The sequence below is a fragment of the Pygocentrus nattereri genome, chromosome 2 (genome assembly GCF_015220715.1).
Source record: "Pygocentrus nattereri isolate fPygNat1 chromosome 2, fPygNat1.pri, whole genome shotgun sequence".
NCBI lineage: Eukaryota > Metazoa > Chordata > Actinopteri > Characiformes > Serrasalmidae > Pygocentrus > Pygocentrus nattereri.
The window spans coordinates 41,161,997-41,178,655 of record NC_051212.1 but is presented as its reverse complement, the minus strand read 5'-3'; the positions used below and the strand labels follow the sequence as shown (position 1 = coordinate 41,178,655).

The 16,659-nt window shown below is 38.4% G+C and overlaps 1 gene segment (V, D, J or C); it reads right to left on the bottom strand.

Moving 5' to 3' along the window:
• Positions 1–7,871: 7,871 nt before the first annotated feature.
• On the bottom strand, positions 7,872–8,361 carry LOC108416875 (the record flags this gene model as incomplete). The annotated part of the segment is given in 2 exon segments: positions 7,872–8,164; positions 8,288–8,361. Coding segments are annotated over 2 exon segments (336 nt in total), but the record flags the coding sequence as incomplete, so codon positions are not given.
• Between the last annotated feature and the right edge of the window lie 8,298 nt (positions 8,362–16,659).

Here is a 16,659-nt window from a genome sequence, read left to right as displayed (position 1 = left end):
GTATTAGTAATAATAATATCTTATACATTAATAAATATGAATAATTTACCCATAATATCTACAAAACTCAAACAGAAAAAAGACAAGTAAACACAGGTAAAAATAAGAGAGCATAGACAGACTGAAGAGAACAACAAATTTGACAGTACTCTGCTGACCAGTGCCCAGTCCCTGAGGGGAAAGTTGTACAATCTGACACCAAATCTTCATCTAGTCTTTGTCTGTCTAGTGTAGTGAAGCCAGTCGAGTTCTGAACGGACCAGGAGTGTGTATCCTCAATCATGTAAAGTACGGGAGCGTCTCTGTACCCCTGATATGACATTGTGTGTTATTCTGATCATTTTACCTCCCTGGGAGTTCCCACAGATGCTCTTTACAGTGGTTTATAATAGAAGGCATTACATCATCTTCCCCAGAGAATCATTTCTTGAGATTCACCAAAAATTCTATTATGTAATTACAATAACTGTTCTTTGCATAAATGTCTGCATAGTTATTGTCAACATAAGAACTTCAACAGTAAGAAAAAAAAAATGGACAAATCTTTGCTATTTTACGTTATTCTTGAATTGTTGGACTATTTCCCTTTGCAGTCTTTCACAGAGTGGTGAGCTGATCCCTATCTGACTCAGCATCTCTGAGATGCTCTTTTTACACCCAGTCATGTTACTGACCTGCTGTAAATGAACCTAATTAGGTGTGAGATGTTCCACCAGGTAGTTTTTGTTTCGACTTACACAACTTCACCAGGCTTTTGTTGCCCCTGTCCCAACTTTTCGCTGCCTTTCATTTCAAATGGACCTATAGTTTTCAAAAAACAATACAATTTTCTCAGTTCCAAGATTTGATGCATCATGTTGTCTTTTTACTATTTTCACTGAAATATAGGGTTTAAATGATTTTCCCATCATTACATTCTGTTTGTATTCACATGTTTGACAGCCTCACAACTTTATTGAAAACATGGTTTAAAGAGGATTTGCAGGGTGACCTCAATCCTGGGTGACCAGAAGCTGCATCAATAGTTTAGAAGATATTTACAACACTAGATCTCTTAGCAAAGCAGTGAAAATTATGTGTGATCCAAGGCATCCTCTGCCTTTCAGCTGCTGTCTTACAGACTCAGTTTACTGTAACAAAGCACCACAGGACAACACATTACTGAACAAAAGTACTTAAGTATGTGTCTAAAACTCTCGACAAGAAAAATGGACCAATATGCTCCAATGGTAAGCTTTAACTGGTCTTAACAACAAACCAATAAACAAATAGTTAAAATAACTTTATAAAGGAAAACGTTCCCCTTTTATTTCTTTAAATGTTGAAGTCTTGTGTGTAAACTTGGGGACAACCTTTTACAGAAAGAACAGTCAGTATTTATACACTCAGCATCAATGCTTCAGACAGTTGACAAACATTGCCAAACTAGTTTGTGTTTAATATGAGACCAAACAATCTGTTTGTTTTAGCACAGTCCCCCCCTCCCAGGAGTCTACACTGTATTCTGCTCAGTGGGATTGCATAAGGAGGCTCACTTCTGTGTTTTAAATGCACTGTGGTTGATGTCCTACTGTAAAATTCATTGTTTACCTGTAATTGGTAAATTGTTTCAATATGTTGTGTTGTTACTACTACTAGCAGTACTACTACTACTGCTTCAACCACTGGTCTCTTAGACTGATATTGGCAGTGATGTGATGTAAACCCGAGGGAATTCTCATAGAGCTGAATAGACAATGTTGTCTAAAGGCAGAGTAGCTGTTGCATGAACTGCTGTGCCCTTGCACTCACCCTCATTCTCTTCAATGTATAGTAGCACCTGATGTGGTCTGAATTCATGACCTCAAATTTATCAACCACATTTTCTGTGGATTTGGCTGAGTAAGAGAGCAACACCTGACAGGAAACCCAATGCAAAACCACATCACCTCATCACACAGTCAGTTTTTGTACAGTGTACCTGGGTTCCTTGTCACTGTGGGCCTCCAAGCACAGTAGTAGAGTGCAGAGTCTGATAATTTAGCAGAGGAGATCTCCAGATCCACTTTTTTGTTCTCAACCCTAGCATAGAAGCCAGGTGGTGGAGAACCCCACACACTCCCTGATTCAGTTATACGGAGGAGAAAGTCCAGTTTAGATGAGGGATACTGGCGATACCAGTGAATACTGTGCACATTGCTGCTGCTGTATCTGCAGGAGAGGGAAACACTGTCACCCACTGAAACCTGCTTTTCAGTTTCCAATGGATTGATTGAATAAATTCCACCTGACATAAAAGAGAAAAACATTTAAAAATCAAACCCAGTCACTGCATTTAAAACGACTAAAAGATGTTTCAGTTCTTTTTCTATGTTGTTTTTGAGTGATAAAATAAAATAAAATAATAAACTCTAAAATAAACTCTACCTAAAATTGTGGCATTTATAGTTTATGCATTTTATACTCACCTACAAGCATTATTAAAATAAAATTAGTAAATGGCTGCATGATATCATCTGTGTTTAGTGACAGCTCTACATGACAAAGAAAGAAACTGAGGAAGGAAGCATGTTCAGTAGAGCCAAGAGCTCCACCTCTCTGACTAATGCTTTCTGAGTGTTGATGATGTTAGGTGTGGTTAAATAATTTATTCAAAAGATTTTATTAAGACTCCTTTCAACAATTTCTGTCATCTGCTTACAAACATTTAAATTGAGGCAAGCAAGCATTGGCTTTCATGCACATGCCAGTGGACTGCTCATAGAGAGGAGGGTCAGTGAGTGTTCAGTGCTGAGAGAATCCATACAGTTGTACAGGCTTCATTTCTACTTGTGGATTAATAAAAATCCCATCCCAGTTTGATAGAGTAAGCCTGTACGCTATCTGTGTAGAGCCTGGTCTATGAAGTTCTACCCATTGCTATGTCCCAACAGTGAAAAAAAAAGCAAATCTGACAAAGGCATGAACGTGAATTGTGCTCTCCAGCGGTGCTACTGACTGTAAAGGAAGAAATCTTGGGTGAACTTTAAAGCACAAAGTGTGAATAAAAATGTAGTTCAGTTAGATTTTAGTCATGAGAATTTCTAGGGGTGCCAACAATTATGGCACACATAGATTTGAGAAAATTTCATGCCAGATTTGTTCATTCTTTTAGTCATTGTACTTCAAAAAAAAGTAAAGGTTAGATTTTTGTCCATTTCTGAATAAAAGATCAGAAAGACGAACAATAAAGAAAGTTTTTTGCAGCCTGTTTTGCTCATGTTCACCAAGGTTGCCAATATTTATGAACTGCACTGTGTATCACAGACCAGAATCAGCCAAACTGTTTTAAATCTGAAACCACATTTTGGTGGTGAAACCACGCTTTGACTGTAGAATATAATGCTTTTGTTTTAAATAACCCAATATTTTAATTACGTTAATTTCATTTTAAAAAAGCATTGAAACAAATAAACTGAAAAGCAAGGTTTAAAATGCAAAAACAAGAAGTTCCCATAGATATAAACCTATTCCTCATACCTTTCATGATGATAAAGACAATCCGAGAGCACAGAAATATCATGGTGGTTCCAGTGTTCAGATAATGAGGAGACATTTGGTGCTGCTTTATATTTTTTAGCATGGTGTGTATGTGGTTACACTTATTTGTAATTATATGTAATTTCCTAAAATATCCCTCATTTGAATTAGACACCCATGAAAAGGTGACATCCTGCCTGTAGTCATGATAATTCATAAAGAATGCAGAACATAATATATCAGTTTTAGGGGAATCCTCTGACTGCAATCAGCACACAGTTTTATAAAGAACTCTTAGACAGCCGTTTTATTCAAAGGCAGATTTCAGACCTGTGTATTACCCAAACTGCAGATCACTGAAGATCAGCACAGTTTATCTACATGTTTAACAGAATTCAACTGTTCTGCTTTATTTTTGTACAACCCCATTTTCAAGAAAGTTGGATGCTGTGTGATGTTTAAATACAGACAGAACAAAACATCACCAGAGAAGAACATAAGCTGTAATACAGGCAAAATATGATAGAATAAATATTAAAAATGATGCTGTATTTAACCGTTGAGGCTTCTAAGTAATTTTCTGTTAAATATACACCAATCAGATATAACATTAAAACCACCCATTGTCTATTTTATCTGCTCCATTTATCATATAGGTGCACTCTGTAGTTCTACGATTACAGACTGCTGCTCTTCTTACTGTGACATGCGATAATCATAGAGAGTAGTCAGGAGGCTAATCAGGAGCTAATTCCAGAATATACAGCAGAACAATACAGGCATTCATAACAGGTGCAAGGGAAGGCAGAGTCCGTGAAACAAGCGAAAAGTCATCAGCCAACAAATCCAGGAAACCAAACAACAGTACAAAAAGGGAAGTCCAAAAATCAGGGTCAAAAGAGATCAGGCAAAAGGTCAGAACAAACAGAGTATCAGAACAGAAAATGAACGCTCAGTAAGGCAGGAAAACTGGCAATACTTCACAATTAGCCTGTGATAAAGCCCGGGCTTTAGTTTAGTCGTGTGATGAATAATAATAATAATAATAATAATTCATTTTATTTAGTAATGGCGCCTTTCAAAGCACTCAAGGACACCTTACAACGGTTAAAAGAAGAATGGTAGAGTATAAAAGAGGATAAAAAACAAAAAACAAATAAACAGATAAACAAATCAACATACATTCAAATACTTTCAACCAGACGAGAAACAAGACAAACAGAGAAAAGTGAAGATGAGGAATCAGGAGTATGCAAGTGTGAATAGATGGGTTTTAAGCCGAGATTTGAAGGTAGTTAGACAATCAATATTGCGAATTTGGGTAGGAAGGGTGTTCCAGAGAGACGGGGCAGAGTGGCTGAAAGCTCTAGTTCCCACGGTGGACAAGCGGACTGGAGGGAGAGTGAGCTGGCCAGCTGACGAGGATCGGAGGGTGCGAGCAGGACTGTATGTCTTAAGGAGATCAGAGATATAAGAGGGAGCAAGTCCATGTAGAGCTTTGAATGTAGTTAGTAAGATTTTATACTGGATCCGGTAGTTGACAGGGAGCCAGTGGAGCTCTTTAAGGACAGGGGTGATATGTTCGGTTACAGACGACCTGGAGATGATCCTAGCTGCTGAATTTTGAACTAACTGGAGTTTATGTAAGTGTTTCTGAGGTAAGCCGAAAAGAATAGAATTACAGTAGTCTAGTCTCGATGTTACTAATGCATGGACCAGAATAGCTGTGCAGGATTGGCTGAGGAATGGACGCAGTCTGTTAATGTTCCTAAGATGGAAGTAGGCTGAGCGTGTGATATTGGAAATGTGTGTTTTGAAGGAGAGATGGCTATCAAGAACAACTCCCAGACTTGTAACCTGGGAGGACGGAGAGACAGTGGAACGATCAAGATTCAGAGTGAAAGACTGACTTTTTGCAAGGATGTTCTTAGTTCCTACTAGGAGAATTTCAGTTTTATTGGTGTTTAGCTGTAGAAAGTTTTCGGAGAACCATTTTTTTGCTTGGTCTAAACATTTTAACAGAGAGGAGGGTGGGAGAGTATCATTGGGTTTAGTGGAGAGGTAAAGCTGGGTGTCGTCAGCATAACAATGAAAATGTATTTTAAATTTCCTAAATATTTGGCCAATTGGGAGAAGATAAATTATGAATAGGAGAGGTCCAAGAACAGAGCCCTGCGGAATGCCACAAATGACTTTGGACATAGATGACTGGCAGTTCTTGAGGCGGATGAACTGGGACCGATCATTGATATAGGAGGAGAACCACTTAAGCACAGTATCGGTGAATAACACAGCTATGTGTTAATAATCCAGTGATCAGGATCTCGGACAGGAGGATGAGGAGAGATCTGGAGTCATGTGACTGTGCTGAGGATTCTGGGAAGTGGAGTTTGAGTCTGGGAACAAGAGCGAAGGGAAGAGCTCCTCCTCACGTGACCGTGACGGATTCTGGGTAATGCAGTTCTCATCCATATGCGAACTGGTAGCAGACGTGACACCTTCAAATGTAAGAACTTTTTCTTGCATCCTTCGGACCAATTTGAGCCCAGCAATTTGAACCTCCAGGAAATATCAGGTTCTTGTTTTACCCTCCCCCATGTCTTGTGAACTATCAGAGGTTCTTGCACTAGTACAGGTATAATATAACATAAGTGCTCTAATGTAGAGGGATTATTTTTAAAGATCACATAATTGAATGTTATAATGACCTTGATTATCACCCAAAACAGCTAAAACAAAATGTGTAAAATGTTGATCTCTCATCGCTGTTGTCAGAACAAAACCTTGTATCTCCAAAATGATAACTTCTCAGGAGAAGGAAAATCCTACTTTACTTTTAATGTAAGTCAAAGGAACCAGACGTATTTCCAAGTCATTTTGGAGCATTTCTATTGGTCCATTCATCATGAAATTTACAAACAATGTAAAGGGCAACAGGCATGTTCAAATTATCTCAAAAACAGAAAAACGACAAAAATGGAGATGCAAGTTTTTTTTTTTTCCAAGGGCATCGATATGCGTCATACAGTTAAAACAGCCTGGGGTCAAACAGACCCCAAAGAACACAGATGCATAAAAAATGTGTATAGGGCACCCATTACATTAGGAAAAGTCATAAATATGAAGCAAAAACAAACAAACAAACAAAAAAAAACAATTTTAGCATTTATTTAGAAACACTAAATGGGGCCAAAGATAACAGGAGGGTTATACAAAGTATCCACTCACTGTCTACTCTACTATCAGACACTCCTGCCTTGTTGGTCCACCTTGTAGATTTAAAGTCAGACAGTAGCTCAGGTATTGCTGCACAGTTTGAGATGGTTGTCCTCTAGTTCTTCATCAGTAGTCACAGGATGCTGTCCACAGGATGCTGGGTATTTTTGGTTGGTGGACTATTCTCAAGGCTATCATTCCATCTATGTACAAGTACACAGTGGAGGGAAATTACGTTCCTCCAAGGAACAACACGGTGCAACATGGAAACAAATAAGCAGTACAGAGTGCAAGTGGCAGACGTAAGTGTGGAAAAAAACTACTAGAAACAAGAGACAACAAGAGACTAGAAACAAAATAATAAACACGAGAAATAAAACAGACATTAGACACAGTAAACAGACAGGACAGTGCAGCTCCGACACAACACTCATTCTGAGCATGAGGTAAGGTTGTGAAATAAGGTGCAAAGATTATTTAACATGTGATCTGTGAGTTCCTGAGGTAGGATATACACAGTCCTTGAGTAAAAAAAGTGCAAACACGGTATTAGCAGCAAGTTCCAGATCATCATTTTTAGTCCAGCAGTGAAAATGTTTATAAACTCCAGCAGCACTGCTGTATCTGATCCACTCAGACCAGCACAACACACACTAACACACCACCACCATGACAGTGCCACTGCAATGCTTAGAATGATCCACCACCCAAATAGTACCTGCTCTGTGGTGGTCCTTTAGGTGTCCTGAACATGTAAGAACAGGGTAAAAGAGGGCTGACAGTTTGTACAGTGTTATGAAGTAATGGAGCATCTTATGTCATCTTGTGGTTACAAGCATGAGCTGGTCATAAGTACTCGATTATTGCTTCATAAATATTATTCAGTGCTTATGCATGTGTTATGCAGCCTTTATGTAGGTAACCTTCAAATAAAGTGTTACCTAACAAACTAATGTCAGGCTGTGGTTCTAGAAATGTTCTTGTATGTACCCACTGATTAAACCCAGGGCCGGTAAACATTTGTAAGACTTAACAAAGAGAAATATGATCTTCAGTGAGATGAAGACAAACAGCTCCCCCTTGTGAAACAAATGTGATTCTGCATGTGAAATGTTTTTGTACAGTGTAGCTGGGTTTCCTGTCACTGTGGGCTGCATGGCGCAGTAGTAGAGTGCAGAGTCTGATACTTCAGCAGAGGAGATCACCAGATCAACCTTCTTATCCGTTTTATTAAGTGAGATGGACAATCGCTCATCAAGTGTTTCAGCCTTAGTTATGTGTCGAGTGGATTCCATGATCAGCAGCAGGAACTCTGGTCTTGATCCAGGCTTTTGCTGATACCAGTGGAGACTGTCAACATTTCCACCATATGTGCAGGACAGTGTGGCGTTGCTGCCTTCACTCACTAACATGCTGGTTTGGTTCTGTTTGATGATGTCAGCAGTTTCACCTGTAAAGAAAAGCACAGAAATGTTCAAAACATAGACATTTTAAGACTTTGACACATTGAAAAGATGTAAATTCTCTTATTTAACTGTAATTCCTTAAAATATGATGTGTGTATCTTACTTACCAAAATTGGAAACAGCCATGAAAACAGAGAAGAAGAGCAGCATGATTGTTCAGATCTCCAGCATTAGACATTCATGGCTGTGTTGTCTCTCTGTTCTTATGTGTTCTGTATCTTCCCACTTGTAGCTCCACCCACTCCTAGTTCAGAGTGAAGCTCATGCATCTCAACTCTGATCTCATTTCATCTGATCATGCAGTGATTGGCTGGTAAACTGAACAACATCAGTGGAGATGTGTGGATTTTCCACAGTCACTATGATAAAAGATGTACAGCAATAATACAGGTGTGTATAAAGGAGCTCATCAGATTTTTGAAACTATATGCTTGATATTGTTAAATAAAACTAATTCAAACAAATATGAGTGTAAAATGACCTGCCCATGTCTGATAATTCTACCTTGTGCAAGAACCAGTACCAGGTACCAAAGCAAAATGATATTACTGTTTAAGTCCAAATAATTTAAAAGTCTGAAACATGTTTCATCTGAAAAATTCAAAGCATCATCCTGCAGTGAGTTTTTGTACAGTGTAGCTGGGTTTCCTGTCACTGTGGACTTCATGGCGCAGTAGTAGAGTGCAGAGTCTGATACTGCAGCAGAGGAGATGATCAGATTCACTGTTTTGTGATTTTCTGTAGTATTCAGTCGTGTGAAAGGTGGAGTTGCATAATTAACAATATTTGATCCTGGCAGTATCATCAGTAAATACTCTGGTCTGGATCCAAGATACTGACGATACCAGTGCAGATATTCCACATTACCACTAGATTTATATGTGCAGGAGAGAGTAACTGTCTCATCTTCACGAGCATGAACCAGCACTTTGTTGTCCAGTGGTGCTATTGATTGTGAAACACAGCTCTCTGTGAAGAAATAAAGTTTCATTAATGGTGAATAATTTTCTTTTTTAGGAAATTAGTTATTTCTGTTTAAACAAACTAATCACTGATGTACCATAAACACACATCACTACAAAGTTAAAAACAGAAAAATATTTTTCACACAGTTATAACTGTAGTTAATAACACACCTAGCATGATGATGAAGACAGTCAGAGAGCACAGAAACATCATGGTGGTTCCAGTGTTCAGATAATGAGGAGAGATGTAGTGCTACTGTTCAAGCATGTAAAGACTCCTCCTGCATTTGTCAGTGGATCTCTTAGAAGAACTCTCTGTTAAAACCTGGTACACATGTGATGTTTATCATGTGACTTGCTGTAGTTTGGTATATCAGTTTGGCGTTTAGTCTAGAATATTTTTGAGGTATTGATTCTCTCTGTAGAGTTACTGAGCAGTTCTGTCTGTTATTTTTCCTCCTGTGTTTCCTGACCGTGTTTTTGGCCTTTTCATCTTTCTCTTTCTGATCTGGTTGCCTGATAGTTTTTGTTATGTTTGTCTTTTTCTGTAATTTGTTGTTTTTAGATTTCACCACCGCCTGTCTATTCACTTATTTCTTCATTGTGAGCATCTGGCTGGTTCTGTTCAGTTGTATTCAGTATGTTACTTGTCAGATATGTGTCCACTCAACAAGACAAATTCCTTTCAACAAGACAAGACAAATTCCTTTGTCAGATATTTGAGCTTGTTTTGTGAAACGATGCTGAAAAGAAATAATGCTGGGAATGATTGAAAAAGCCATTACACAATATTAATTATTGTGTCAGATATTCACAAAATGATTATTAATGTTATTGTTATTCACATTTTATATAGGGTTATCTATCAAGTATTCCTTGTTCAGAGACTATATTGTTGTTTTGTACTGGTGCCCCGCTTACTAGAATTACCATATTACAACTTCTTTCACCTCCAGACTGATATTGGCAGTGATGTGACAAACACCAGAGGGAGTTTTTGTGGGTGGAGCTGAAGACACTGTGTTGTCTAAAGTCGAGAGTTGTTGTTGCATGGTTTGTTGTGAATTGCGCTCACCACCATGCTCTTGATGATGATATTTCAGGGAGTAATGTATGTAATTTATGAGTAATGTATAGTAGCACCTGAAGTAGATTATTGCAAGAAAAGCCTCAAATATCACAAAGCTGAAGGGGCTCTGTAATGGGATACAGACAATTTCTCCAAGTCAATGTAGGAAACTCATAGACAATTACAAGAAATGCCTTAAGGAAGTCCATCCATCCATCCATTTTCTAAGCCGCTTCTCCGTCAGGGTCGCGGGGGGATGCTGGAGCCTATCCGAGTGGTCGTCGGACAGAAGGCAGGATACACCCTGGACAGGTCGCCAGTCCATCGCAGGGCAGACAGACAGACACAGACAGTCACTCACACGTAGGGGCAATGTAAAATGTCCAATTGGCCTGACGGCATGTCTTTGGATTGTGGGAGGAAACCCACGCAGACACGGGGAGAACATGCAAACTCCACACAGAGAAGACCCTGGTCGCCCAGCAGGGGAATCAAACCCAGGCCCTCCTCACTGTGAGGCGACAGCACTACCCACCACGCCACCGTGCCGCCACCTTAAGTAAGTGAATTCTACCAAAGTGGTAGATTTAGCATAAAGCAGAAGCAGCCCAAAACCCCAGTCCAAAATTAAATAGATCTCTGTTCTCTCTTTCCTTTTTAAGTACAAATATTATTTTATGATGTGGTTTGAACTCATGAACTCAAATTTATTGACCACATTTTCTGAATATTTGGCTGAGCAACACCTGCCAGGAAACCCAATACAAAACCACATCACCTCATCACATAGTCAGTTTTTGTACAGTGTTGCTGGTTTCTTGTCACTGTGGGAGTCTCTGCACAGTAGTAGAGTGCAGAGTCTGATAATTTAGCAGAGGAGATCAATAGATCCACTCTTTTGTTCTCCACCTTAGCAGAGAAGCCAGGTGGTGGAGAACCATCCCAACCCCATGATTCATTTGTATACAGGAGAAAGTCCAGTTTAGATGAGGGATATTGGCGATACCAATCAATGTACACATTACTGGTGCTGTAGCTGCAGGAGAGGGTAACAGTGTCACCCACTGAAACCTGCTTTTCAGTTTCCAATGGACTGATTGAAGAAACTCCACCTGATATAAAAGAAAAAAAAAAATCAGAATCAAACCTGGTCACTGCAACAGACTGTAAAAGATTATTCAGAATTTCTTTTGCTATTTAGTTTTTAAGTTATAAAATATGGTGTTAGAAACTCACTTACCTACAAGCATTATCAACATAAAATTAGCAAATAGCAGCATAATACAATCTGTGTTTAGTGACAGCACTACGTGACAAAGAAAGAAATGAGGAAGGAAGCATGTTCAGTAGAGCCAAAGAGCTCCACCTCTCTGACTAATGCTTTCTGAGTGTTGATGATGTTATGTCTGGTTAAATTCATTCAAAAGATCTTATTATGACTTTCAACATTTTTTGTCATTTATTTGTAAACATATCCATATACACCATATCCAAAATATTGGGGTGCTGTGCAAAATGTAAAAGAAAATAATATGCAATAATATGCAAATCATTTAAACTCAATATTAAATTGAAAATAGTACAAAGACAACATATTAGATGTTGAAATTGAGAAATGTTATTATTGTTTTTTTTTTAATTATCATTATTTTTAAATATATGCCCATTATGAATTTGATGCCAACAACACATTCCAAAAAAGTTGGGATGGGGGCAATAAAAGGCTGGTGAAATTGTGTAATGCTAAAAGAACAACTGGTGGTTGATTGACAACAGGTCAGTAATATGATTGGGTATAAAAAGCATTGCAGACAGGCTGAGCCTTTCAGAAGTAAAGCTGAGGAGGGGTTCACCACTCTGTGAAAAACTGCACACAATTCAAGAATAACGTTTCACAACAAAAAATAGCAAATAACCTTTGCTTTTCACCATCTACAGTACAAAATATCATTCAAACATTGAGAGAATCTGGAGAAATCTCTGTATGCTAGGGGCAAGGCCAAAAACCAGTAGATGAGGAATATTGGCAATAGCAATAAATGTAAACATTGCTGATGCTGTATCTGCAGGAGAGCGAAAATTTTTCACCCTTGCTTTTCTTTTTCCAATGGACTGACTGGGGAAACTCTACCTGATATAAATGTACAACCATTTGTCACTGTGTTTGCACACTGTGAAATTAGACCTCTGCATTTAACCCATGCGTGCAGTGAGACACCCACATACATGCACGCTAGTGAACACAATCACTAAGGGGCAGTGAGCACACTTGCCCAGAGCAGTGGGCAGCCCTATCCATGGCACCCAGGGAGCAATTGGGGGTTAGGTGTCTTGCTCAAGGGCACTTCAGTCATGGACTTTCAGCCAAGGGGATCAAACCTGCAACCTTCTGGTCACAGGGCTGGTTCCCTAACCTCCTGCCCACTACTGTCCCCAAAAGAAAAGCCTGGTCACTGCAAGAGACTGTAAAAGATTATACAGAATTTCTTCTGATACTTTGTTTTTGAGTTATAAAATATGGTGCTAGAAATTATGTAATAAAATTGTAACAAATGAAGAAGGCCAAAAACCAGCATTTGCTGGCTGTGATCTTCAGGCCCTCAGGCAGAACTGCATTAAACCAGATATGGTTCTGTAGTGGAAATCACTGCATGCGATCTGAAACACTTCTGAAAAACAATATGTCTCTGCATCCACAAATGCAAGTTAAAACTCTAAAATGCAAAAAAACAGCAAAAAAAAAAACAAACATAAACAGGATCTAGAAATGCTGCCACCTTCTCTGGGCCCAAGCTCATTTAAAATGGACTGATAAATGGAAGAGTGTCCTGTGGTCCAGCAAATCAACATTTGGATGCTGCATCCTCCATGCTAAAGATGAAAGGGACATTCTGGCTTGTTATCAGTGCACAGTTCAAAAGTCAGCATCCATAATGGTATGGAGGTGCATTAGTGCACAGGAAATGGGTGGCTTGCACAGCTATGAAGGCACCATTAATTCTGAACAATACATACAGGTTTTAGAGCAACATATGTTGTCATCCCGAAAATGTCTTTTTCAGGGAAGGCTTTGCTTATTTCAGCAAGATGAAGAAGATGCCAAACCACATTCAGCTCATATTACAATAGCTTGGCTCTGCAGTAAAAGTGTCCGGGTGCTAAACTGACCCTGCAGTGCAGACCTGTCACCCACAGAAAACATTTGGCACATTATAAGATGAAAAACATGACAAAGGAAACCTTTGAACTGAACTGTTCAGCAGCTGAAATCCAATATCAAACAAAAATGTGAGAACATTTCATACGGTTTAAATGATTTACACATCACTGCATTCAGTGTTCCTATTTTTTGGAAATGGGGTTTTAACTGCACATTTAGAATACTTAGAATTTTACAATTAGACAATTATACTTAGAATTATACATTTCAAGTATGTTTTAAAAACAATCATTTTAATTTGAGAGTTGTGTCTAAGCAATAGAGAAAACAGTAACATCCAAATCATACACTGCTGATACAGGCACATTTACAGTGCTTTTCACTTTTTATGCATTCATCATCTAAACTGGGGCTTGTGATGTTGTTAGACTCTGGACCTTTTAGTGAAATATCTTTATAGAACATTTGTATGATATTGATCAGGCATCTGCTGGTTATTGATGTTTTGAATGGCAATATTGAATCTGTCCAAAGAAATATAAAAGTGTGCCTGGTTTTGCTGTAAGTAGATCACTGTTGTAATTAAATATTTGCATGGATCTTTAACAGAAGATGAATTGTACTTGCTGTAAGTTTAAAGGAGAAACAAAAGCCACAGTTCATCTGAGAAAACCACAATAAAGTCTCACATTTACTTAGGGCTGTTTTACTTGGCTCCTTATGTCACTGTCCACAAATGAATAATTCACCTCAGTCCAGCAAATGTAGATTAAATCTGCCCTCTGCTGGTAGACTTCCATCATTACATGTGTGTACATATGATCAGGTTCAGGAGTTTGTCACTGTTTTGCCTCACCTCTTCTTTTCACACCCGTCTTTAAGCATTTGGCAACTGAGGAGACCAACTGCTATAGTTTTGAAAGACAACTATTTTCCCATTCTCGCTTGATACAGTATTTCAGCTACTCAACAGTTCAGGGTCTCCTTTGTCATATATTTTGTTTCATAATGAGCCAAATGTTGGTGACATGGGTGACTGGTCTGGACTGTAGGCAGGTCAGTTAAGCACCCGGACTCTTTTACTATAGAGCCATACTGTTGTAATACATGCAGATTGTGGGTTTGGCATTGTCTTGCTGGAATAAAAAGCATATGTTACTCCAAAAGCTGTATAAATCAGATACAGATGTGTAAGTCATCCATGCCATGTGCACTAATGCACCCCCATACCATCACAGATGCTGGCTTTCGAACTGTGTGCAGATAACAAGCTGGATGGACCCTCTCCTCTTTAGCCTGGAGGACGCAGCGTCTCTGATTTCCAAAAAGAATTTCAAGTTTTGATTCACCAGTCAGGACTTTTTCACTTCACTTTAGTCCAGCTTAAATGAGCTCAGGCCCAGAGAAGGTGGCTGTGTTTCTGTATCCTGTCTACATATGGTTTCTACTCATGGTTGAAGCTGAAGTTGCTTTGTGGTTGCAGCGGCAAACTGTGTTTGATATTATGTCTTTAGTATCTTTAATAAAGTCTATTTTAAAAAGCAGACTGTGTTCACAGACAATGGTTTTTGAAAGTGTTTTTGTGATTTTAACTCCAGCATTATGTCTGTTTTTAATGCAGGGCCATCTGAAGGCCAGAGGTGGCGGCCAGCTGGTGTTAGTTTTCGTCCATTTTGGAACGGCTTTGTGAAAGTCCACTCCCTAATCCAATAGAAATATTAGGAGAGAACCTCAGGTATGGTATTCATGCAAAAAGTCCACATAACCAAGTTGAAGCAGTTATGTAAGTCAATGTGCAGGGCTAATCAACATTAACAGAACAGTTTGGTTGAAGACATTGCTGCTCAAATGAGTCACACGACTTACTGGCAGCAGAGGATCACATACTTATGCCAAAATCATTGCATGTTGGGTTACTTTGTTCAAAAACTGAATAAAAAAACATCTTCATTGTTTGTGTTATGTGTTTAATTATGTTATCTGTTACCACTGTTATGACTCAAATGAAGTTCTGATGATATTTTAGGTCACATTGATGTGGAAATTCACAAAATGCTAGAGCATTCACAAACTTTCAGCACTGTGTTTTGATACTACTCCAGTTGCTTTCTGCTTCTATTAACATTTTATACATTGTCAAAACATATTTATACTCCATTTACAATAACTCATGTATCAACCCTATTTTTCTGTGTATTCTCATGAAGAGAGCAGCAAAACATGAAGCATTTTCCTGCAGTGAGTTTTTGTACAGTACAGCTGGGTTTCCTGTCACTGTGGGCCTCAGAGCACAGTAGTAGAGTGCAGAGTCTGAAACTGCAGCAGAGGAGATGATCAGATTCATTCTACTTTCCTTCACTGTAGCATTCAGTCGTGGGAAAGGTGGAGTTGCATGGCTCACAGCTTTTGTTGCTGGATATATCATCAGTAAATACTCTGGTCTGGATCCAGGATACTGACGATACCACTGCAGATTATCCACACTACCATTATACTTGCAGGAGAGAGTAACTGTCTCATCTTTAACAGCATGAATTTTGTTCTCCTGTGGTTCTATTGACTGTGAAACACAGTTCTCTGTGAAGAAATAAAGAAATCACAAACATTTTTCATTTCCTTTCTTTTGTTCTTTCCTTCTTTTTTTACATAAGATGAACTGCCATTGAATTTACCACTAATACATCATTCAAAATCACATGGTTGCAAATTCAAAAGCAGAATTAATAACACTTACCGAGCATGATCCATATGTGTAGTTTGTGTTTATTTGCTGAGAAAATTGTTAATATTTGAATAAACAAAATCTATAGAATACTAATTAATGATTATATATATAATAGTGATTTTATGGATGTTAGTGTGTTTGTTTAACCATTTTCAAAACTCTCCCCGAGGAAGCCCAGTATTACAGTATTATATGTAGTTAAAAAGCAGCTCCTGGTTTGACCAATCAGTGCTTCATTAAATTGTACTCATGATGTAATTGATGATATTGCAAGTTTGGTGGCTGTGAAGGTGTCAAGGAAAAATATGGACCCAAGAAATTCCTGTTACTTTTTATTGTTTTTATGCTTACTTGAATTATGAGTATGACTTTATTCTAATGTATATTGTGATAAACTCATTGCTGAGGTAAATTGTTTAAAAATGTGCTTACATGTCTAAAACTTTCATACAGTACTGTATGTTTTCTATATGACAGAAAAAATATAATATTTAGATATTTAAAGACATAGATAGATTGTATGCTCTTCTTTAAGTTTAATCCCTTGCAATGTTGTGTGT